General features: G+C 24.8%; 2 protein-coding genes across 4 annotated transcripts; both read left to right on the top strand.

Moving 5' to 3' along the window:
- The first annotated feature begins 420 nt into the window (after nucleotides 1–420).
- On the top strand, nucleotides 421–17,926 carry LOC122504393 (ubiquitin carboxyl-terminal hydrolase 7). Its single transcript, XM_043615490.1, has 18 exons — nucleotides 421–860; nucleotides 2,775–2,879; nucleotides 3,144–3,419; nucleotides 5,754–5,872; nucleotides 5,972–6,106; nucleotides 6,209–6,403; nucleotides 6,614–6,785; nucleotides 6,878–7,070; nucleotides 7,383–7,536; nucleotides 9,791–9,985; nucleotides 13,356–13,577; nucleotides 14,122–14,416; nucleotides 14,730–14,952; nucleotides 15,687–15,854; nucleotides 16,059–16,563; nucleotides 16,649–16,720; nucleotides 16,812–16,908; nucleotides 17,032–17,926. The coding sequence occupies exons 1-18, from the start codon at nucleotides 770–772 to the stop codon at nucleotides 17,154–17,156; spliced, it is 3,342 nt and encodes a 1,113-aa protein (XP_043471425.1). The 5' UTR covers nucleotides 421–769; the 3' UTR covers nucleotides 17,157–17,926.
- A 1,375-nt stretch (nucleotides 17,927–19,301) lies between these two features.
- Nucleotides 19,302–25,761, top strand: LOC122504390 (serine hydroxymethyltransferase). 3 transcript variants are annotated; one of them, XM_043615485.1, is made up of 7 exons: nucleotides 19,302–19,370; nucleotides 20,007–20,184; nucleotides 21,505–21,698; nucleotides 21,827–22,038; nucleotides 22,458–22,782; nucleotides 23,023–23,522; nucleotides 25,291–25,761. In XM_043615485.1, exons 2-7 carry the CDS (start codon nucleotides 20,020–20,022, stop codon nucleotides 25,455–25,457), a joined length of 1,563 nt encoding a protein of 520 aa, XP_043471420.1. In that variant the 5' UTR covers nucleotides 19,302–19,370; nucleotides 20,007–20,019; the 3' UTR covers nucleotides 25,458–25,761. The 3 variants fall into 3 exon arrangements, with proteins under 3 accessions (XP_043471420.1, XP_043471421.1, XP_043471422.1); XM_043615486.1 differs by lacking the exon at nucleotides 19,302–19,370 and having other exon boundaries at nucleotides 20,132–20,256; XM_043615487.1 differs by lacking the exons at nucleotides 19,302–19,370; nucleotides 20,007–20,184 and adding an exon at nucleotides 20,551–20,678.
- The last annotated feature ends 12 nt before the right edge of the window (nucleotides 25,762–25,773 follow it).

The following is a 25,773-nucleotide window of genomic DNA, read 5'->3' as shown; positions in this document are numbered from 1 at the left end:
TTTCGCGTGAAAGTGGGCTTCGTGGGCTCGTGGGGGATCTTGCAAATAAATCAAGAGTTTCCGGATCGTTAGGAACTTGCTAAACAGGGAAGGGGGTCGTAAGCGCCTCGTTGGAATCTGATGAACGAAGTTGAGCCGGAACAAAGTGGAACTTTTCCGAGACTCTTGAAAAATTGACTGTTCAAGCCTTCTTAATCGGTAGGAATCGTGTATATTTCAACGGAACAACCGGTCCATCGTGTTAAAAGAAGCCGTTTCAAAAAAGGTTTTATTTTTTTTTTGGTTGAAAAGTGTTGGAAATCAGTGAAAAGAACTTGCGCAATTTTTGCGCATCCTGAGGGGGAATCGAGTTTTTAGAACAATAGGACGAAGGAACGCGAGAACATACGACCACGACTTTTTTGACGAGTGAACACAAAGGTGGAATATATGCTGTGGGCGTCCCCCGAGACCGCGGGGGCACTTGACAGCCGCAGAAATTGGGCGAATTGCAAGTAAATCGTGCGGTAAAGCGACGTCGCCGTCGGGCCGCAGCAGTGACGCGAGTGCGGATAATCCGGTCACTGTCGCCGATCAGGACGACTCCATTATTGTTGTTAGCGATAATCAACAGCAGACTACGGAACGAACGGACCATCAACAGGACGAATTGCCTACATCAGAGAGCCTACAAGTTTTTTCTCAATTATTCGGAGAAGTGACCTCGACGGCAATTGCCGTCCACGAGGCACCTGGAGCAGACAAAACGACAGTCAACATTGGCGTAACGATGAATCACGTTAACGATCAAGAAACTATTAAGCAACTCAACCTGACCCCTGTCCAGGTCGGTGAGGTAGAAGAAATGGACACGCAGGAAGGTTTGTTTGTTTTTTTTTTACTTTCTAATATTTGTTTTTCTTCCTTTTATCAGGAACATTGGAATTGAATCGTTTTTTTTTTTTAATTTCAATGAAGGTTTCTTTCTTGCAAACTGTGCTCTTATTTAGCACGTATTGACAAAACACGTACTACCAACAGGCATTTTGACTAAAGTGAAAATACTATGTACTTCAGTATTCGATTTTCAAAAACTTATTTTTGAAAATACTTTGTTTGACAATTTTAAACACCGTTATTATAGACAAAATGTTCTTTCCAAGAATTTTAGCATTTGATATTTTCTTAAACTAAATATCTTTCGAATATTTGTAAAAATAACCTGACCTATAAAAAATTTTCGTACCCAAAAATATGCGTAAATTTAATTTCGGCTATTAGCGAATGTAATTTTAATATTTCACAAAATATGAAACGTCTTTAAAATTACTCAAATTTCAATAATTCAATTAATTCAATTATATTCTAATGTATCTGTACTTATAAGTACTCAAACTTTTTTTAATAAAAGAAAAAACAATATGAATAGTGACTTCTGTTTCAATACGTTTTTCAATTGTCACGAAATACGTTTAATACGGACATTCAAATTCAAGTAAAATAGTTTCTTTTTTTTGACAAAAAAAAATTTCTAGCTCCAAGAGATACTTCAAAATATGCATTCTTGTTTGAACAATTTAGAGTTGAATCTTAACCTTGTTTCCTTTTCGAAAAGGGGGTAAGTGCTGTGAAAGAAAATAAGAAACTTGTTGACAGTATGGTCTTCAAGAATTTTAAAAGTAAGGTTAAATCTATTGTCAATTTTCTAATTAAAAAATTTAATCAATCTTGTAATTTATTACTCATTTCGAAAAAAATTTCTTGTTTTTAAAATTTGATTAAATTTTTTGAAAAATTTACTTTTGTACAGAAGATTTTCCTTTATTTTTGAAACTCCAAAAAAAAGTGTGTAACACAAAGAGTGTAATTTATATAAGTAGAAAAATGTATAAAATTTGTAGAAAAGAGTATTTGGTATTTTATACTAATATATAAAAATGCACAACTATTGGAATTTGTCCAAGTTCTTTTTGATAGCTATACACCAGTTGATATAGCGCAAGGGTCTTTGAAAATAAAAGAACAAGAGTAAACTTTCTTTGTGTACAAATATAATTTTCTTTTAATACCGAAAATACACTCTCAGCAAATGTGAATTTACGTCAATGATTTTTTTTAAAGCATTTACTACTAGAAAATTACATTCGTAATTTTTTCCCTTACAAAGGGTAAAGTCTCAATATTGAAAATAGATTTTTTTTTCTATTAAAAAAATTCCCTTTCTGATAAGAAAATGTTTTTTTAGTATTGACAATTAAAGTAAAATAGAACGCACATGTTTACCAAATGCCAAGATTCCAAAAATACATAATTTTATTCGTCAAGTCTGGAAATTTTAACACTTTTTCGTTTTTTTTTCTACGTAAAGTTTAAATTAATAAATTTGAAATTTGTTTCGAGATTTTCAAGTTTAGGATTTATTTACAATTATAATTGACAGTGTAATTTTTCAAATAGTTCATTCACCTTGTGTAGAATGTAGATAAAATGTTTCAATATTATAAAATACTTAAAGACAATGTAGTTGGAATGATTCCAAAAGAGTCTCTGTAATTTAATATAGATGTGTTCAGCTTCCACTAAGAAGCGAATGAGTGGTAATTTTTTTTCATTTTTAATTGTTTTGAATTTTGAAGAAAAACAATTTTTTTTGCCCAATTTATCAGAATGTCAATACATTGAAATGTATATGCAGGAATAAATGTTTTTTTTATTGTCGGTAGATGTGGGATAATAGTTAAATTGATAAATTTATTATTGCTACGAAACTATCATTGCTTTTATTTTATTTGCAGAAACACCTAATGACGGGGGAGGCGACGGGAATGAAACACGTCCAATCAATGGTGAACGAGAACCACCAGTTTGCATTGTACACACTGATCACGAAATGGAAGAAGGTATAATATTTTTTTTCCATTAAAAAAAAAAAATTTTTTTTTACATATTTGTAAAATAGAAATAAAAATGAAGTTCATATATATTGGAAATAAATAAACGAAGTTTCATTAATTGGAAATAAATAAATGAAGTTTAATTTCTTTTTTGAATTCCATCAAAATTGAAATTGGAATTTTTGAATGATTCAAATTTGCAATAGTAATAAATTTTGGGTAAGTTGTAAATAACTTTAACGATATATGTATGATTTTGCTTTGTTCTAGATGAAGCAAGATCTGAGGCGACTTTTCGCTTCACAGTTGACAATGTTTCAAAGATGAAAGATTCTCAACTATCGTCGCCATGCTATGTGCGAAATTTACCATGGAAAATAATGGTCATGCCCCGATCAAGTCAAAGTCAAGAACGACAGCCGCAAAGATCTCTTGGATTTTTCCTCCAATGCAATGGAGAAAGTGAGTCGACTTCCTGGAGTTGTTATGCTGTTGCCGAACTTCGTCTTTTGTCTTGTAAAGCGGGACAGGATTATTTCAACAGAAGTGAGTTTATTAAAATTAAAATACTGCACACTAGAATATTCTAAAAAGAATATTGTAATATTTAATTATTTAAATTTTAATATATAACTATTTGAATTAGAATATTTAATTATTTAAATTGTAATATTTATATGTTTTAAGTGTAATATTTATTTATATTAATAATCGTTGTATTCCGGTTTTGCAGTTAAAAGTTAGATAATTTTGTTTGCTTCTTTGATTCTTAATTATTTTGATGATTTTTATTTCTAAATAAGGATTCAAATTTTAAAATTGTTGAAATTTTAATTTAATGCTTTGAAGATCTGATTAAAAAAATAGCATAAATTAATTAAACAAAATTGTTTTGAATGAAAAATCATAGTATAATTTGTAAAATTAATTTAACATTCTAAAATATAAAAATAATTACTTATAAATTTGTGTAGAAAAACTAATTTTTATTGCTGAAAAATACGGTTAATGGTATTTATTTTATAAAAAAAACACTGCATTTTATATATTTTTATGTCTCGCTCTATATAAAATTAAGAAATTAATTTCAGAAATTTCATATCACTAATAAGTCCAAATTTTTACTAATTCTAATTTATTAAGATATTCAGATTTAATATTTACTTATTCGAAGAATAAGTTTTGTAGAAATATTTTCGCAAGAAAAGTTTAAAAATTGTATATTATTTTCTATAATTTTGCGTTAATAAGTGGTTTCTTTTTAATTTTAAAGGGCGATATTTGTGATTAAAAAAAATGTTATCCTAATTTTTGTAACTTTTATCATTTCGAATCTAGAATAATTTAATTCTTGAATAGAATTTTCATAAAATTTTGGAAAAGAATTGGATTGTTTCGAAAAATTTTATTAAAAACTTTTGAAAATAATTAAATTCTTTTAAAGAATTAAATTAAAATTGTACTGAAATTAATTCAATACTTCTAAATAATTTTATTTAAATTTTTAAAAATAATTGAATTATTTCCAGGAATTTTATTTAAAAATTTTAAAATAATTGAATTCTATAAAAAGAAATTTTAATAAAATTATATGAAAGATAATTAAATACTTGCGACAAATTTTATTGAAATTTTTAAAAATAATTGAATTGTTTAGAAGAATTTCAATAAAAGTTTTGAAAACAATTGAATTTTTTCGAAGAATTTTATTAAAATTCTTAAAAATAATTTATTCCTTCAAGAAATTTAATTGAAAATGACTAAATTCTAAGAAACAAATTTTATCAAAAGTTTAGGAGGTAATTGAATTCTTTCGAGAAGTTGTATTAAAAATAATTCAATACCTACAAAGCACTTCATCATTTATGAAAATAATTGAATTACTGTTAAGAATTTTATTAAAATTTTTTTAAATAATTGAATTTTTTGAAGAATTTTATAAAAAAAATTTTAAATAATTGATTTTTATCAAGAAATTTTTTTGAATTGTATTGAAAATAATTAAATTCCTCTGAAGAATTTTATAACTTTTAAAAATAATTTAATTTTTAAAAAAATAATTAAGTCTTTCTACGAAATTTATTATTAGGAACAATTTTTGAAAATAATTAAATTTTTTTAAAGAATTTTATTAAAATTTTTGTAAATAGTTGAATTCTAGTAAACAAATTTTTTCAAACTTTTTAAAAATTATTCAAAATAATTGAATTTTCAAAAAATTTTATTAAAATTGTAATGGAAATTATAATTAATAATTAAAAATTAAAAGTTTTGAAAACAATTGAATTGTTTCGAAGAATTTTATAAAAAACATTTGAAATTAGTTCAATTCTTTCGTCGAATTTAATTGAAAATGATTGAAAATTCTAATAAACAAATTTTATAAAAAATTTGGAAAATAATTGAATTCTTTGAAGAAATTTTATGAAAAGTCTATTGAAAGTAATTGAATCCTAAAAGGCACTTTATTATTTGTGAAATAATGAAACAATAAAAAAAAATAATAAAATTTTATAAAAATATAAATTCAATTATTTGGAACAAAATTTAAATTCTCTTTAGGCATTTAATTGAAATTGTACTGAAAATAATTGAATTCTTGTCAAGAATTTATAAAAATAATATAATTGTTTCGAGAAATTAGTTAAAATTGTAATAAAAATAATTAAATCTTTTTACAAATTTTATTTTTAAAAATGTTTTGATCTGAAATCTTTCAAAAATTGAAGTTAATATTTGAATTTGCATAATACATTTTGATCTCAAGCGCGCGTAACATTTGATGGCATTTAATTATCTGAATTGTAATATTCACTATTTTAAAATAATTTTCAAATATTTGATGATTTAATAATTAACATTTAAAAACGATTCTTTCAGAAATACAACATCTTTTCTATAGTAAAGAAAATGATTGGGGATTCAGTCATTTTATGACGTGGCAAGATGTTCTTGATCCTGAGAAAGGTTTTATTAAGGACGACTCAATTACACTGGAGGTTTGTGTTTCATTTATTTTTCCACACTTTTTGTAAGGTATTAATTTATTTCAGTAAATTAAATTCGGTGTGTAATAAATAAATTTCTTTTTTGATTAGGTCCATGTTGTGGCTGATGCACCGCATGGTGTCAGTTGGGACAGTAAGAAGCACACAGGATATGTTGGATTAAAGAATCAAGGTGCTACGTGTTATATGAATTCTTTACTTCAGACATTGTATTTTACAAATCAGGTAAAAAATTTCTTTTCAAAAATTTAATAGAAAAATGAAAATAACTGAAATTTTGTTTGAATTTTATGAAAATTAATATTTTTTGCATTTTTTTCCTTGTAGTTACGCAAGGCTGTTTATAAAATGCCAACAGAGAGTGACGATTCAAGCAAAAGTGTCGCACTCGCTTTGCAAAGGGTGTTTCACGAATTGCAATTCAGTGACAAGCCAGTTGGTACAAAGAAACTCACCAAAAGTTTTGGCTGGGAAACGTTAGACTCGTTTATGCAACACGATGTACAGGAATTTTTACGAGTGGTGAGTGTAATATTTCCATTTACATAAATCATTTTTAACGGAAATAAATATAAAATAAAAAATTTTGAAAGAAATAAAAAGAATGAATAAAAAAACCAATGTTTTTTTATTTCTTCAAACATTCTTTTTTAAAAAAGAGAAAAGAATCAAAATAATTAATTAAATAAAAGAATAGAATTAATAATGAGCAATATTTCATTTCTCCCTCAGCTTCTCGATAAATTGGAAAGTAAAATGAAAGGAACATGCGTTGAGGGTACAGTGCCAAAATTGTTTGAAGGAAAAATGCTTTCTTTCATCAAGTGCAAGAATATTGATTACAAGTCAACGAGGATCGAAACATTTTACGATATTCAGTTAAATATTAAGGGAAAGAAAACTAGTGAGTTGAAAAATTTGAGAAAACTAAATTAAATTCCAAGTGAGATTTTAGAAAATGGTCGAAATTTTAAATATACTTTTTTTTCTTTACAGTTTACGAATCGTTTAAAGATTACGTCAGTACGGAAATGCTTGATGGGGACAATAAATACGACGCTGGAGAACATGGATTGCAAGATGCCGAAAAAGGTGTCATCTTCTCATCATTTCCTCCAGTTTTACATTTGCATCTAATGCGATTTCAATATGATCCAATTACAGACTGCTCGGTAAAATTCAATGACAGGTAAATTAAATTTCACTATTATTAAATTTACAATTCCTATTGAGTTTCAATTGCCATTTGAACTTTTAATTTTTTATTCTTTTAATTTTCTTTCATTCTTTTAATTTTTTAAAGTCTAAACATTTTCTAATTATTTTAAACAATAAACTTTTTGGTTTGTAAACTATTTTAGTGTTAAGTAAACAATCGTATTTAATTGTCAATTAAGAGAAATTCAATTTATTTCCAATTAAGGATTAAACTATGTTGTTACGTTTCTATTTCGACAATTATCGGTAATTTTATTTGTGTGTTAATAATTATTTTTCACAGATTTGAATTCTATGAGAAAATAAGTCTTGGGCCTTTTTTACAAAATGAAGAATCAACAAATGCAGATTATACACTTCATGCTGTCTTAGTTCATAGTGGAGATAATCATGGTGGACATTACGTTGTATTCATCAATCCACAAGGAGATGGAAAGGTAAATATTTCTTTTAATTATCTTGAAAATTCTTATTATTTATTTTTAGATTAATATTTTTTTTTCTTTTAAAAAAAAAGTTACAGGAAAATTTTTCTCAAGTTCTTTTGTAATATTTTCCAAGTACAGGTCTCGGATATTATGAATTTTTCAACTTTTTTCTACAATTTTTGAAAAATGTGCTTTTTTCCTTTTATTTTAGAAAATTGCGAGTTTGTCGACTTTTCTTTTTAATATTGAAATAAAATACCACATTTTTTTAGTATAAAATGCAACTTATCTCGATTTTTATTTGTGTGAAAAATAACTAAAGACAAATCTTTCAAAAATTATTTTTGAATTCAAAATTAAATTTTAAACGATTAAAAAGACTTTGAATAATTAAATTTTTGTAAAATTTAATTGAAAATAATTGATTTTTGTCAAGAATTTTATTACAATTTTTGAAAATCAACTTTTGTAGAATTTTAATAGCAAATTTTGAAAATAATTGAATTCTCAAAAATTTGAATGAAAATTCTTCAAGTGTAAATATAAAATTAAAATTATTAAAAATTAGCTTCTACAAGTTATAATAAAATATTTTTGAAAAAAGCAATTCTTAGAATTTTTTTATTCTAATGTTTTAACATTCAATTATTTTCAATACTTTTAATTACAAATTTCCGAAAATTTAAATACATTCAAAAAATAATAACATAAAAATTTTTTAGAATTTTTTAAAACATTTTGGAGAAAACAATCGTGTTCAAAATTTTTAATTAAAATTCTGCAAACAATTAGTTTTTTTCTTTAAATTACACAAAAGTTCTTTATAGAAATTCAATTATTTTTGAAAAATTACATTATATTTTTAAAAAAGTAATTCTTTCAATCGTTTTATCATATTTTTTAAAGCTTAAATTATCTTTGAACAAAGTAAATTAAATTTTTTTAAAATTTACATCTTAAAATTAAAATCTCCAATTAAGTGCAATTTTTAATAAAATTTCTTAAACAGGTTCAATTATTTTTAAAAATTGTAATAAACATTTTCTAAAAAATTCAATTATTCTCAAAAGTTTTAATAAAATTCTTTGTAAATTTCAATTATTTTCAAAAGTTTTGATAAAATTCTTTGTAAATTTCAATTATTTTTAAAATTTTCAATTAAAATTATTAAAAGAAACTACATTATTTTTAAGAAGTTTAAAGAAATTATCCAAAAATATTTAATTATTTACGAAAACTAATAAAATTGTCTAAAAGAATTAAATATCAATAATTTTAATAAAATTTAATAGTAAAATTGTTAATTACAATTATTAATAAACACGAATATTTAAAAAACTTAAAATAAATTCTTCAGAAAATTCAATTACTTTTAAAATTTTCAATAGAAATTATTAAAAAAAAACTCCGTTATTTTCAAAAAATTTAAATAAATTTTTCAAAACGATTCAATTATTTTCAAAAGTTTTGATAACATTCTTTGCGAGAATTCAATTATTTTCAAAACATTTTAATAAACTTTCTCAAAAGAATTCAGTTATTTTCAAAAGTGTTAATAAAATCCTGCAAAGGAATTAAATTATTTTCAAAATTTTTATTAAATACTTCGCAAAATTATTAAAACATTTAGGAGACAAAGAAGCAAACAAAAACTGACTTCAAACTGCGAACATATTACCGGAATACAACGATTATTAATATAGATTGTAGAAAATAATTGAATTTTCGAAAGTTAATAGTGTTAATTTTTAGAAATTATTAAACTTCAGAAGGTTTTAAATTGAAATTTTTTAAATTTCATTTCCCGTGAAAAAACAAGTAAGAAGTATTTAAATATTCATTTTAAAAAAATTATTGAAGTTTTGAATAATTGCATTTAGAAATCAGTGAAAGGGGAAAATCAGGGAAATACAAACTGAAATTTTTGTGACAACACTAAATTAAATAAACGACTTTTTCATATTTTTAATCGACTAAAGCGACTTTTTTGCGTCTTAAAGTCGATCCGAGGCCTGTAATATTTTCTTTTCTTTTTAGTCATTCAGTAAATTTTTAAATAAAAAATAGTATTAACACTTTTTTGTGTATTTTTTTATTTTATTTAATATTTCAATTTTGTTTTTTGGAATTTGTGTTTGACAGTTTGAAAATAATATTTATTTGTTTTGTAAAGAAAGTTGACGTAATTATTGTTTTACTCTTTTCTTTTTGAAAAATTCTATTTGTAAAGTTCAAGTGATAATTTTTTGTTTGTTTGAAACAGTGGTGTAAGTTTGATGACGATGTGGTATCCCGATGCACGAAACAAGAAGCAATCGAGCACAATTATGGTGGTCAAGATGAAGACATGTCAATGGCTGTGAAGCACTGTACAAACGCTTACATGTTGGTCTACATACACAATTCAGAATTGGAGAATGTGTTGCAAGAAGTCAAAGAAGAGGACATACCCCAAGAGGTCAGAAATGTTCTTGAAAAAGAGTTAACTCAAGAGTCAAATGATTTAGAGAAAGACAAAGACACAACAGACGCTAACAAAGAAACAAATACAGAAAGTACAAACTTTCGACCCTGCATGCAAAATCCTCGTAATCCGAATCTTTATATTCATGACTTCTAACAATAGACGGCAATAGAACGTCGACTTGTCGGATTTTTAAATATTTTATTATTATTTTTTTTTTAGTGTCGTCCATTAATAGAAACTTCCCGTTTGTTTGTTTTTTTTAATTATTTTTCTTCCCGCTACAAATCATATCATATTTAAATTATTTACGAGTACGGTCGTTCGAAATCTTTGACGCGTTTAAAAAAAAGAAGCTAGATCAGTAGATGTGTAAAAGTTTACCAAAGTTACACCACACTTTGGTTTGTTTTATATTTAAAAGAAAAAAAACTAGGATAACCTCACGACTTTAAAAAAAAAAAAAAAAAAAAAAAACTGTTTATATGTGAAAGAAAGTAATCAAGATTGTTGATTTCAATCATAAATTGTATATCATACCATAAAACTCTCTGTCTTGAATTCAAATTTTGATTCTGCTCGATTTCGGTGGATATTCAAAAAAACTGAAAACGAACAGATATCAAGAATTCGGACGGAAATTGAAAATCAAACTATGTTCAGCATTTTTTTGCTCAAAGAGACTGCAAGGGGAGGTGGGAGGAGGAATCAGCGATTCTGTAATTTTACACACTGCCTCCATTTTGTTTTCAAATTTAAAATATTATATTTTTTCTAGGTTATTATATAAATAATTTTAATGTGCCTTTAAATACATTTTTTTTTATCTTTTACAATGGAACTTTTGTTCATAAAAAAATATTTTTATTTTCTTGTTTTTGAGATTCGAAAATATTTATTTTAGAAGAAAATTATTTTATAGAGAAAAAAAGATAATTTTGATATTAATTTTTTCCAATTTGTTATATTTTTGAATTTCTTGAAGAGTTGCAAGGGGAATTTTTGAGAGATATTTTCCTAAATGTCTGTAAATAAAATACTATTTTGTTACATTAGAAATATTTTTGGCTGTGCTTTAAAGAAAAGAAGAAAAAAATCTCAGAATCGCTTTTTCCATTTCGAGTGTACCTTTTCTAATTGATAACAAAAAAAAACTTTGTCTACAAAAAAAATGAAGCAAATTTTATTGCCCGTAGACATAAAATATTTTTGTCCGACGTTTTGAATTTTATCGATAAATCGTGGAGGGTTCTTTAAAATGCCCTGACAGTGGACTGACAATTAAAAAGAACAATTGACAAAAATGACGTGTTTTTTCTTTCTATTTCAAATTTGTATATTTCATTTTTTTAAATGATTCACTTTTTTAATATTCTTTTTTCCTCCGTTTATCAAATATCTTATACTACCTTTTTTTGACTCTAAGAGTTTCGATTTAACTCTAATTGTTAATTTTAAATGTTTGATAAATTAATGATAAATTAATTATATAATTATATAATTGAAGCCATGACAACAACAACAACAAAAATCTAGGCAATATTATCCTAATTTTTCGTTTATTATTAAATATTGAGTCAATTTTGATAATTTATTTGTTTGGCTTTAAATTAACAAACAAAAAGCAGAGTGTTGTTAATTTTTTTCTTTAGTATAATATTTAAAAAAAAAAATATGTTTCACATAATAAGTTGAAACATCGTCTTTAATTAATTTGGCCCAGATCTGTGTTTGACGTGAAGCTTCAGTTTTTATACAATTTTTTTCCTCGAGGCTTTTAATTAAAAATTTACTTTTTTTGCATTTTTCAATTAGTGAGTCCAATCAGGGTGGGGAAAAAAAATTGTAGGAAAATATTGTAAATAACTGATTTAATGCGAGAGAGTGAGAGAGCAAGCGAGAGAGAGAGAGAGAAAAGAATAGTGTTCAAATGCGACCTGTAATTCAATATTAACGTGCGAATGCATATAGCGGACATAGAGATGTTTTCGAAGCTCAGAGTAATTATTAACTTTTAGCAACACCTGCTTCCTTAATGTCTTCTATATGATGTTTGTTACTCTATAGGAATGTTTAGTGAACAGATTGAAATGTGATTTATATAAATATTTTTTAATTCCCGCGAACTAATGTTCATAATAATAATAATAATAATAATATTATTAATAATAATGATGATGATAATGATAATTCTTTAACGAAATAAAATCCTTCGTAACTTAATTCGCAGTTTTAGTTTTTAGACTGCGATGTCTCGAAGGATGTTTATTATTTAAAAAAATAATTTTTTCAGTGTTGATAGCGAAGTATGAGTAGTTACAGATGCTTATCTATTTATTTGTTGTTAAATAAATAATAATATACTGACTAGAGAAGAAATACAAAGTATCATCAGTGGAGTAATAAATAATTTATAATCACTGTAATCACAAGATCCCTTTAAATGCTACATCACTATTTTATATAAAAAATTACGAAAAAAAATATGAAAGAAAAAAAAAACCAACCGAAATACTTATCGAGCAAATAAATTGTTGAATATTCCAAACAGAAAATTGATGGAAAAAATTTATTTTTTCATTTTTAAATCTCTTTTTCTTAGTAATTAGTTTTGTTTAAAAAAAGAATTGTGATTATGCACAAGGAATCTCCACACTACCAATGTTACACGTTACAATTTGAATTTTATTCAGCTTTTTATAAATTTATTATAAATTTCGATATCTACGATTCTTTCTTTTAATTCTTCTTTTTATTTCCTCTACTTTTTACTTGTTTCTTCAAAAGAAAAAATATATTTAAAAAAAATTCATCTCTACTTGCATGATTTCTTCCTTTACTGTACATTTTTTTTAATTCTCACAAAAAAAATCACTAGTTTTTGAAACTCTATTTCCTCTGTAAGTACTCTCAAGTGAATTTAGTTATCGATGTTTTTATTTTCCAGAAGCAACTTGTTTTTTTTAGGTATTAAGGCTGAATAACACTCACTTTGTATTACTGTTTTAACTTGGTAGTCGGGTATTGCGGCTGATGAACAAAATTAAAATTATTTGTCACCATTGGTGTTTTTGAAAAAGAAGAGAGAGAAAAAAAATGCACATTCTTTTGATATTTTAATAAAAAAAACACAGAGAGCTGATAAAGCCGAAAAAAAATATTCGAATATCAAAAGTATGATGATTTTTTTGAAATTGAAATTTTTGAAAAATCTTCTTATTGAAAGAATAAGAAAAAAAAATTCAAGACCTCAAAATTATGAGAAATTTTTTAGAGAGAATTTTTAAGAGAAAAAAAAAATTTTTTCAAAGTAAAAAAAAATGTACTCTTGTATACATGGATAATTTTAATTTTGTTGGTCTAGCTGGTGGAGAGGCTGCAAGAAGAGAAGAGGCTGGAACAAATAAGAAGAAAGGAGAGAACAGAAGCATACTTATACATGACCGTTAATGTACTTCTCGAAGATAGTTTTGACGGTCACCAGGGCAACGATCTGTACGATCCAGAACATGCGCTTTATCGTGTATTTCGTGTTCGTAAACAAGCAACTCTACACGAATTTCTTGAAGTGCTCAGTGAAAGTTTGGTAAGCAATTTCTTTTCTTCATTGAAGTAATCTATTTTCATTTTTCACTTAAAATTTGCTTTTAATCTCTTAATTTTTTCAGTTAATTATTTAATGTTATTTTTTCATTATTGAATAATAACTGATAAAAGAGTTTTTTTTTAATATTTAGGGAATTGTGGTAAGTATGTAAATACAAATTTGAATTTTCATTCAAGTAATATTTAAATTAATATTCAATTAATATCCTTAAGTTACTGTTTCATTATTATTTCAAAAAATTAAAATTAATATTTAATTGTTACTCGTTCAAAGCCAAAAGGCATGAACTATGTATAATAAATAATATTTAATTATTTTCTAATTAATATTAAATTAATTTCTTATTGATAATTAACATCTAATTAATATTTTTAAATAAAGATCTAATTAATATTTTAAAATAAATATCTAATTAATATTTAATTAACACCTTTGAATTTTGTTCCAGTATTTCTGCTCTATTTGAAATAATTTCTTCATAAAAAGCATTTGCTAATTTCATTTTATTTTTTTTTATATTTAGAAATATCCGATAGAACAAATTCGTGTCTGGCCATTCAGTCTACGATCGAATCAAACCTGTCGACCGACACTTATTGAATTGGAGGCTGATCTACAGAAGTCGATTTCTGATTGTGCAGAAAGTTTAAATCCATGGAATGTATTTGTTGAACTTGTTCCACCCGATTCGGAACTAAAAACACTGCCGTCGTTCGATAAGGACACAGACGTTTTGTTATTTTTCAAATTATACGATCCGAAGAATAAGAAAATACATTATTGCGGTCATCACTATATGCCCGTAACAGCTAAAGTCCGTAAGTTGAAATTTCATTAATTAATAAACAAACGAAAGAATGCAAAAAAAGAAAATTCTTTTGCGAAATAAATTTCCAAAAAGAAGGAGAAAATAAATGAAAAGAAAAGAATGAAAAGCGAAACTGAGAAGAGAGATAATATAATATTAAAAGTTAATTTATCAAGAATGTAAAATTTGTGTTGCCTTTAACTTGGAAGTTATTTAGGAAACAAATATTTTAGTTCAAAAAATTAATTAAGAATTTAAAAAAAAAGTAATAATAATAATAATAATATAATAATAATAATTTTAATATTTAAATGTTTTAATAGAGGAACTTATACCAATATTGAATCAAAGAGCCGGTTTCCCTATTGACACTGAGCTTGCGTTATATGAGGAAATCAAACCCAATATGGTGGAAAAAATCGAAAATCTAACGGAACCATTGGAAAAAGTTCTCGAGGAATTAATGGACGGTGATATTATTGTTTTCCAAAAAGAAGAACGAGATAATAAAATGTACGAGCTACCAACGTGCCGTGATTATTTCAAGTAAGTCTAAATAAAATTCTTTCTTTTTTGAAAATATCGAAAATTGTAAAGTGTTCTGGAATTTTCTTTTTCACCTTAAAAACTAAAGAAAAACCATGAAGAGTTAGTTATAAAAATTATTAAAAATAACTGATTTGGATAAGAATTTTAATTAAAAATTCTAGAAAATAATTCAATTGAATTTTTGAATAATTTTAGTTAAAAATTCCTGAAAATAATTAAATTTTGTAAGAATTACAGGTATTTTTTTTAGAAGTAATGAAATTTTCAATTTGAAAATTTAAATAATTAAGTTTAGAAATTCTGAAAAAATTTGTTTTTTTAAAGAAAAATGTGAAGAAATGTAAAAAAATATTTTGAAAATAATTGAATTTTGCATAAACTTAAAATTGAAGTTATTATTGGAATATGGAAAAATATAAACTTTTCTCTAAATCGGGGAAATAAAAAATCAAATTTTTGTAACAATCGGGAATAAAACAACCAATTTTTCACTTTTTTCGTATTTTAAAACTACTAAAATCATTTTTTTTTGCGTTGTAAAGTTAAACCGAGGCCTTTAGATATAATTTAAGTTAAAATAGTTATAATTTAAATTAAAATAGAATTTAAGTTAAAATAGTTACAATTTAAGTAATTATAAAACTGAAAATCATTATGATTTGTAATAAAAATAAGTAAATATAAGTAACTCAATAGAATTGAAAAGTAATTTGCAATTTTCTTTTTTTCAGGGATTTATTCTATAGGGTGGAAGTGACTTTCTGCGATAAGACGATTCAAAATGATCCGGGATTTACAGTTGAGCTCTCGTTAAGAATGACTTACGAGCAAATGGCAAAAGCTGTGGCACAGCGACTTTGTACAGATCCATACAGTTTACAATTCTTCAAATGCCAAAAGTAAGTTGAATTTTCCATCAAAAAAGAAAAGACAAAAGAAAGCAATATCAAATAATTTTTAAATAAATTTTCAACAAAATTTTTTAGACAAAAACAAAGAAATGAAATAAAAATAAAAAAATTACTTTCATTACAAAAATTACATTACATAGTATACCATATAATTAAAAAAATTAATTATACAATTAAATCTATTATTTTCAGTTACAAAGATTTGCCAGGACATCCATTGAAATGCACTTTCGATGGTACACTAAAGGAACTTATTGCTTATTGTAAGCCAAAGACTAAGAAAATTTTCTATCAACAACTTAGCATTCGAGTGAATGAACTCGAAAATAAGAAACAATTCAAATGCATTTGGGTTCCACCTTCATTGAAGGAGGAGAAGGAAATAATTCTCTATCCAAATAAAAATGGAACAGTTGCAACATTATTAGAGGAGGCAAAGAAACAAGTTGAATTTTCGGAAAATGGTTCTGGTCGATTGAGGTTATTGGAAATTAGTTGCAATAAATTGTCACCCGGTCCAAAGGATGATGTGCCTTTGGAAAATTTGAATTCGGGCAGCAATAAAATTTATAGGATAGAAGAAATTCCAAAAGATGAACTCAATTTAGCCGACGATGAAATGTTAGTTCCAGTTGCGCATTTCAATAAGGAAGTATTTTCAACGTTTGGCATTCCCTTCTTTTTAAAAATCAAACACGTTAGTATTTATATTTGGTTACAACTTAAAAATTAATTTTTTTAATTGAAAATAGAAATAAACATTAATTGTTATTTTTTTCAAGGGCGAACTTTTCTCGAAGGTGAAGGAAAGGTTGTTCAAAAAACTTGGAGTGCAAGAAAAAGAATTCGAGAAGGTAAAATTTTATCTATACTCTAATTTTTCCTTAACGCTAAAATACGTAATTATAAAGAAACAAATTCTAAACTCGTTTTTATTGCTTACAGTTCAAATTTGCTGTGGTCTCTTTGGGTAAACCTCAATTTATTGAATCGCCAGAATATTGCATTGACATTAGCGAATTTCAAGTAATGCAGAATGCGAGTAAGTTTTTAGAAACTTTTTACTATTACGAGAATAATTATTAAATATAATATATAAACTACGAATATTCTTAATATTCAAAAATAAGAAATTTTTGAAACTGATAAAAAACTTTTTTTGCAGTATTTCCACTATCGGCTGCGGGCTCATCACCCGTAAGGCCCTGGATTGGCTTGGATCACGTAAATAAAGCGCCGAAGCGTTCACGAATTAACTACCTCGAAAAAGCCATTAAAATTTACAATTAAAAATTTTGACTTCTAAAACTGAAAAAAAAAGAAAAGAAAAAAAACAAATGCAGATTTAGGCGAACTACACACGATAATTTATACTTCATTATGTATAGTAAAACAACGTTGTATTTGTATGCTATAAAATTGAGGATTGAAAATTGGCTCGGTTTTTCGGTTTAGTCATAATTGTAATTTTTAAAAATTATAATATAGTTATAACAAGTAAACGAGGTATAAACACGAACATTCGTTTCGGAAAAGTAAAAAAGAAAATGGAAAGAAAACGATACAAAAGAGACTGCGAAAAAAGAATGAAACACGTAGTGATTTCACGTTTGTGAAACAAAAAAAGTATAATCAGACTTTTTAAAAATTAGTCAAAGATTTTACGTAATTATTACATAATTTTACCGAAAATACTTGCACGATATTTTTAACGTTGTTTGCAATTTTTCATCTGCATTTAATAATAGAAAGAAAAAAATGAATCTTAAATTACTTTCTATTCAATTTAAAATAAAAACTTAATTTTTCATTTTGAATTGAAAAATAGAAAAAAAAACAAAAAATGTTGATTTTGTATTTTTTAAGAGCGTAAAATCTTTGTGAGAAAGAAAAAAAAAGGTTTATGCAAAGTGCAGCGAAATACAGTGTGTAAAGTAATAATTTCGTGCGACAAACATAATCTTCACAAACACTTCGCTAGATAGTTTTTATCAAATCCTCAGATTATTTCTCTTTATCCCTATTTTGTAATATATATATATATTTTTTTTTGTTTGAGATAGTGTCTTTTTGTTTGATATAAAAATATACTCGATGCAATTATATTTTCTTTGCTAGGTCGTCGACAACTTTAATGAATTTAAAAACCATTCAACAGAATGCAAAAAAAGAATTTGATTTATTTTTAGATGAAACTCGAGTTATTTTAATAATTAACAGAACGTCAAGACTTAACAATTTACAATTTTCACTCTTTTTTTATTATTTTACTCAATTTAATTTTCTACCCATACAATTTATTTTCAGTGTTTGAAAATAATTTGTTTCTTCTTAATATTCCATTTGTCAATTTGGTGGATTTTCAAATTTACAAATAGAATTTAGCAAAAAAAAACTATAAATGACTGCATTTTTAAAACAAAATGTCTTCACGAACTGTTAAATATTAAAAAAAATGAGTAAATTTTGAAAAATTTTATTGCAAAGAAACTTTTCAATTTGATGATAAATTTTGACGATGAAAAATGGTAAAAGAAAAGAAAAATAACTTATATAAATAATTCGTTTGTTGTTAAGTAAAATGGAATATAATATCAGGTCTAAAATTACTATTCAACAATCGCTTTTAGATGTTTTAATCGAGATCGGTATACAGATTAATACAATATGGCAGCAAGCTATCCACAATCGAATTATGCAAAGGTCTTATCACTGTAACTTATTAGTTGCTTCTTAAAAAGAAAAAAAAAACCGAAAAACAAAAAAAAAAACAATATGAGAAGAATGTATGGGGATATGGACTTTAATTCTGATTCGATATCATCATTGTTGATTACTTAATATTTTTCAGAATATAATATTACATCACCAAAAAACTGTCGTTTTTAATCGATTAAATAATTTTTTTAATCAATTTTTAATTAATTAATTGAATTTCAATCGAGACCTTAATTTTGATTTTAAATTTGATTAAAATGATAATATCAAAATAAAAAAACCCATTCGAAAGAAATATTTTACTCCATAAAATAGTTTACTTATTTATATTCTAGAAATTGTAAAAACAAAATTACACCTTTATTGAGTGTAGTAACAAGAATATTTTTGCGATAAGATAAAATGAGTGTAAAAATAAATTTATAAAGTAAAACTAGTTTTTTTTTTAAAGAGTACAAATTGTTTAACGTACTTTTTGATATTGAAGCGTTTGGATTGACAAGTAGAAAATTTCAATACTTGCTTTAAAACAAGACCGGATTTCCAGTGAATGAAAAAACGAAATGAAAGTAGAAAAAGCCGTCTTTCCAGCTTACATTTTTCTTTAAAAACACATACAGGTTTCTGTCTTGTTATATTTTTATCATTATTTATTCGATGGGAGTTTAAAAATTCTTTTCTTTTCTTATTTTTATTTTTAGGTAACAATTATTTCAATATTCTTCGTGTACCACGAAAGGGAAACGAGAAAGAATTTTCCATTTTATACTGTATTCAACAAGAATTGTAAGTAAACTTTTATTCAAACGAAACATGTAATTAATTCGAATTCTTGATTAAAATGAACTAGAATCACTTTTTCTATTAAATAATTATTTATCAATTGGTTAAAATACTGAATTTCGAAATATTTTTCAAGTGTAGTTAAAAACAAGTATGTAGTTAAATTTCAATGAAAATATATTGAAGAAAAATTGAAATATATTGAAGATATTTACAAAAATTGTTCACGAAAAATTAACAGTTTAAATTATAAATTGAACTAATTATTTTTAATTATTGTCCAATTGTGCAAAAATTGTTTTTAACAATTAAAATTTTCTTTAACAATCAAAAAACAAGAGTCAAAAATCTTAAAATTATTTCTAACTCAAAATTTTTGTAATTTTCTATTATAATTAAATTTTTTTTCTCAAATTTATTTTTTTTTTTAATAAAAAAAAGTTTATAAATTTTTTTTTAAATATTTCCCGCTTTACGCAGGCGTATTGAAAATCGAAAGAAGTTTATAGGTTATCATACAAATTTACGTAAAACGAAGAAAAAAATGTTCTCTACTGTATTATGTTGAAACAATTATTGCTAATTAAGATATATGGAAGGAGATTAAATGAATTTTTTTTTTTAATTACATGTTTCCAGAAAAGAAGCAAACATGGCTGTAAATCGTTTTAATTTAAATCGCGGCACTTTACGATTGGTTGGAAATTTATTTTCCCGCTGTCAAATACCAATTTTTGCCCTTCAAGGTCAATTTTCAGATGTAACGACAATCAGCCAGAAGAATTTACATCTTTCATCTTGCAACAACTCCAAAATCGTGAGTAATCAAATATTTAGAAGAAAAAAAAATTATCTATTGCGGATATAAATTACTCGTTAAATTTCAAAGGTAATTTTGTAATTTTAAATTATTTGTTTTTGTTTTTGCCGGGAAGGAATTATTTTTCGAATGAAAAATTATAAAAACCACGTGTTGTTCCAAAGGAATTAATTTGTCTCTATGCGGGGAATCATTTTAGAACAATCTTTAGTATTGTTTTTTTGTTTTTAGTATTGTTGTTATTTATTATTATTTATCGTGTAAGAGTGTTAATTATTAGAAAACAAATTTTCAAGTACACAAAAAAAATTGTTTGCAAATTTATTATTTTACCACATACGAAGGGTTATTATCATTTGAACTCTGAATATTTAGTATTATTTACGTTTGATAAAGATGCGATATAAATTCGTCATTTATAATCAGTTCAAGTTGAGTAGTAGCTTAAAGAAGGTTTATTCATTTAAATAAAATTTAACTCCCAATAATAAGTAAGTTATTAATAAATTCGTTTATAATTTCATTTATGAAGGAATGAATATACTACTCCAATTTAATTCAATTCACTTTCTTTTCACTTCACTAAAATAAATTTATATTTCTTTTCAAAGAAATTAATTTGAATTAAATTGAAATAATAAATCTTTAATTAACTTTAGAAGTAAATATTAATTTAATTATAATTAAAAAATTAATGATTATTTATTTAAGTAAATAAATAAGTAAATATTTTAATGTTTATAAGTAAAAGTAAATAAATAAATATTGTAATTATTAATTTTGACAATTTGCAAAAATTAAAAATAGAATAGTTTTTGAAAATAGAATTCTTCTGAAAGTTGCTTTTTGTTTTCTTTCTTTCAAAAATAAGAATAGTTGATATTTTTGAATGTTTTAAAATAAAATCTGTTTGAAAATCTTTTTTTTACATTTTCTATGAAATTATTCGTAAAGAATAAGATCATTGCTAGCAAAAAAAACGATAAGAAGCTTTGTCTTATCTGCAACATTCAGCTTCTTTATTTTCTTATCGAAAAGATTCATATTTTTTTCTTAAATTAAAAAGTTAATTATTATAATTTATTTATAACAATATAAGTATTTTAATTTATATATAATAATATAATTATTTTAATTAATAATCTAATTATTATAATTTATTTATTTTGGCAATTGTAAACATTTAAAATAGAAACGTTATTGAAAAGAAGAAAATTTTTCTGAGAAATGCTTTTATATAATTATTATAATTATTTATAAATTCTCTTATTTTTCTATGGTACTAACGAAATATTTTTTTCTTTTGTCTAAAAACAGAATATGGCAGCATTGCTGAAGAAAAATCTTTGGGAAAATGATCCGGAATTATTTGACCTCATCAAGAAGGAGAAGAAACGCCAAACATCTGGTTTAGAGATGATTGCTAGTGAAAATTTCACATCTCTAAGTGTTCTTCAATGCCTCGGCTCATGTCTTCATAATAAATACAGCGAAGGTCAACCGGGCCAAAGGTATTTTAAACACAAAAGAAAAATTTCAAGTAGAAATTTGTTTGTTACAAAATTAGACACATTTTCTAAAAAATTTAAGCATATTTTGCAAATTTTGCTTTTATGTAAAAAGTTTTCAATTTTCACAGATATTACGGAGGAAATGAATTTATAGACGAAATTGAAATTTTGGCGCAAAAAAGATCTTTGGAAGCATTCGGTTTAAATCCCGAAGAATGGGGATGCAATGTTCAGCCATATTCTGGAAGTCCTGCTAATTTTGCCGTTTACACTGGATTAATTGAACCACACGGTCGAATAATGGGTCTTGATCTTCCTGACGGAGGTCATCTCACTCATGGTAAATAGAAAATTCTATAAATAATTTTTAAAGACCAAGAAAGACCAGGAAATAAAAATTCTATTCTAATCAATTGTTTTCCATCTTTTGAGCTAAAGGATTCGAATTTCTAGACTTGGGGAAAAAATCTCAGATAGAAAATAATTGAATTCAGAAAGGGTTATAGTTGGAATTTTTAGAAATTATTAAATTTCATAAATTTTCCTGTAAAAAAAATGTCGTTAGGGAAAATAATTTTAACGTCAGTAAATTGTCAGGGAAATTGATAAACTGAAACTTGTGACCACCCTGAAATCTTGAAAACGATGAGAAAATATCTACAAATATTGTAAATAAATGAATTTCATTAATTCATTTATTAATTAATAAGAAGGAAATTTATTAATTAATTAATTTAAATTCAAATTCAAATTTAACAGGTTTCTTTACGGCCAACAAGAAGATTTCGGCGACGTCAATATTTTTCGAATCAATGCCATATAAAGTTGATCCAGTGACTGGTTTGATAAATTACGATAAACTTGCCGAGGAGGCGAAACTCTTTAAGCCGAAAATAATCATTGCCGGCGTTTCCTGCTACAGTAGATGTTTGGATTACAAACGCTTCAAAGAAATTGCAACGGAAAATAATTCGTATCTCTTCAGTGATATGGCTCACGTTGCCGGATTAGTTGCGGCAAAAATTATTCCCAGTCCATTTGAATACAGTGACGTTGTCTCTACAACAACCCACAAAACATTACGGTAGGTCAAATTTTGTCCACAAAAGTTAACAGAAATTTAATTCAAAATCAATAAAAGTTAAGAGAAATTTAATTCAAAATCAAGATTTTGAATTAAATTTCTCTTAACTTTTATTGATTTTGAATTAAATTTCAGTTAACTTTGATTGATTTTGAATTAAATTTCTGTCAAATTTTATTGATTCTGAATTAAATTTTAGTTTGTCAATCAGTTCTAATTTTTACTATTTGCCTTTTGTAGAGGACCGCGAGCCGGTGTTATTTTCTATCGAAAAGGAGTGAGAAGCATTGGAAAGAATGGCGAGAAAATAATGTACGATTTGGAGAATAGAATTAATCAGGCAGTATTCCCGGGACTTCAGGGCGGTCCACATAATCATGCAATCGCTGGAATAGCCACAACAATGAAACAAGCTCAAACTACCGAATTCAAGGAATATCAAAAGCAAATTGTCGCAAATTCAAAACGTTTATGTTCCGAACTACAGAAACGTGGATATAAAATAACAACCGATGGAACTGAAGTGCACATGATTTTGGTTGATTTAAGTTCAACGGGAATTTCAGGCGCTAAAGCCGAAAGAATTCTTGAGGAGATTTCAATAGCTTGCAATAAAAATACAGTGCCAGGCGATAAGAGTGCATTGAATCCAAGTGGAATTCGACTTGGAACACCGGCTCTAACAACACGTGGTTTAAAAGAAGACGACATTGATACAGTCGTTGATTTCATCGACAAAGGTAATAATAATCAAAATATTAACAATATAGACTTCGCACTAAATTAAATAATAATTATTTGAAAATATTTATTATTTATTCTTTTAATTAAAAGAAAAAGTAGTTTTAAGATTAAAAAGAAGTACATAGTAAAAGAATCGTTTTGTAAAATTCAATTATTTTTCAAATTTTCAGTCAGAATTCTTCAAAAAATAAGATTTTCTACATTTAAACATAATTTTTAATAGTCAAAAAATTAAATTTTTTAGAACATATAATTTATTTCAATGAAATATGTCAAAAATTTCCAACTGTTTCAATTTTTGAAAATTATTTTCAGGAATTCAACTATTTTCAAAAAATTTTAATTCAAATTTTTAAAAAACCTCATATTATTCAGAAATTCTTAATTAAATTATTCAAAAGTTAAATAATTTTTATTAACAAAATATTTAAATACTTATTGTTATTTATTTTATTTTTTTATTTTTATTTTTCAACAGGAATTAAAATTTTTAATAATATTTCAATGTAAAACCTTTTGAAAATTAATTATTTCCAAAATTTACAACTGCAATTCTTCGAAAATTCAATTATTTTCTAAAATTGTAAGTAAAATTCTTTTTGAAATCAATTCTTATCAAAAAGTTCTATAGAAGAATTCAATTATTTTTTGAAATTCTTCAAGACTTTAGTAATTTTTCAGAAAAATAATTAACTAATAATTTTTAAGCATAAATAATTGAATATTATTATTCTTTTTTAAGTAAATAAAATTTTAAAAGATTTCAAACCTTTTAAAATTTAATAACGTTTAAGAATTGCTACTGTACTTTTCGAAAATTATTTTCAAGTTATCAATTCAATTATTTTCTAGAATTCTTAACTAAAATTCTTCTCACAATCAATTATTTAAAAATTTTTTTGAAAATGTTCTTTAAGAATTTAATAATTTAGAGAAAAAAGAAAATTCACCTAAACTAATTTTGAAATCCACTTGTTTAATTAAAATTAGTATTCAATTTTACGAAATTTCAATTATTCAAAAATTTTCCAATTAAATGTTTATTCAAAAAATTAACTAATTTCAAAAAATGTTTAATAAAAACTTTTTAAAAACTAATTTTTTCAGAAATTTTAATTAAATTCATTTGAAATTCAAAGTTTTTAAAATTTTATTTCGAAACTATTAGAAATTCAATTATTTATATAGAAATTGTAAACAGAACTTTTCTAAAATTCAATTATTTTTGTAATTTTTAATTCGTATAATAATTTGTAGATAATAATTTTATGAATGTTCTTCAAGAATTAAATTATTTTAAATAAATTACTGACAGAAATAGTAAAAATTAAAGGTTTTTGAATTGAAATTCGTAGTTATTAAATTTCGGTGAAGGATTTTATTGTTTATGAAAATAATTGAATTTTTGCGAAGAATTATATTGAAATTAAATTGAAGATAATTAATTAAATTCCAGCGGAAAATTTTATTGTTTTTAAAAATAATTGAATTCTTGCGAAAATCTGTATTAAAGTTTTTGAGAATAATAAAATAATAATTAGGTAATTATTATTTTAATTAAAAAAAAATTTTTTTTCAAAAAAGAAAGAATAAAGTTGCTATTAGTGCTTCAAGTCTTAAAAAAGTATTCGAATAATAGCAAATTGTAAAAAAACTAGTAAATAATAATTGGTTTTAGTAGACGAGTGCGGAGCCTGACAAATATAATTTTAAAAAAAGTATTTCAATCAATAAATTTACATAATTTATTTTTGTTTTCTTTAGGCTTAAAGCTGGTTAAGGAAGCAACGGCCTTATCAGGTCCAAAACTTGTCGATTACGTCAAAGTTCTACAAACTAATGACACAATCAAGGAAAAAATTACATCACTAAGATCAGAAGTGGAAAAATTCTCCAATCAATTCTCTCTACCAGGCTTCGAAGATTACTGAATCAATTAGTATTTTCGAATCTAATCAAATTTTCGATACATTAAAAAAAAAATCCCCAGAATTTTCATATTGAAAATTAATTTTTTATTCCGTAGGAAACAATAATTTCCCACTAAAAGAAAATAAGTAATTTTATCAATTTCGCATTTATATATTTTTCTATACTTGTATTATTTTATTTTTTGGTAATAATAAATAACAGCAGCCTATTTTAATTCTGATTTTATTGCATGTCGAAAATGTCACATTATTTCTTAGCATTTATCTTAGTCAATAAAAATATTACTAATTTTTTTCATGGAAAGTGCTTGAAATT

Source organism: Leptopilina heterotoma, unplaced genomic scaffold (genome assembly GCF_015476425.1).
Source record: "Leptopilina heterotoma isolate Lh14 unplaced genomic scaffold, ASM1547642v1 Lhet_294, whole genome shotgun sequence".
NCBI lineage: Eukaryota > Metazoa > Arthropoda > Insecta > Hymenoptera > Figitidae > Leptopilina > Leptopilina heterotoma.
The sequence above is the reverse complement of the archived record's forward strand: the minus strand, read 5'-3'. Positions and strand labels throughout refer to the sequence as shown.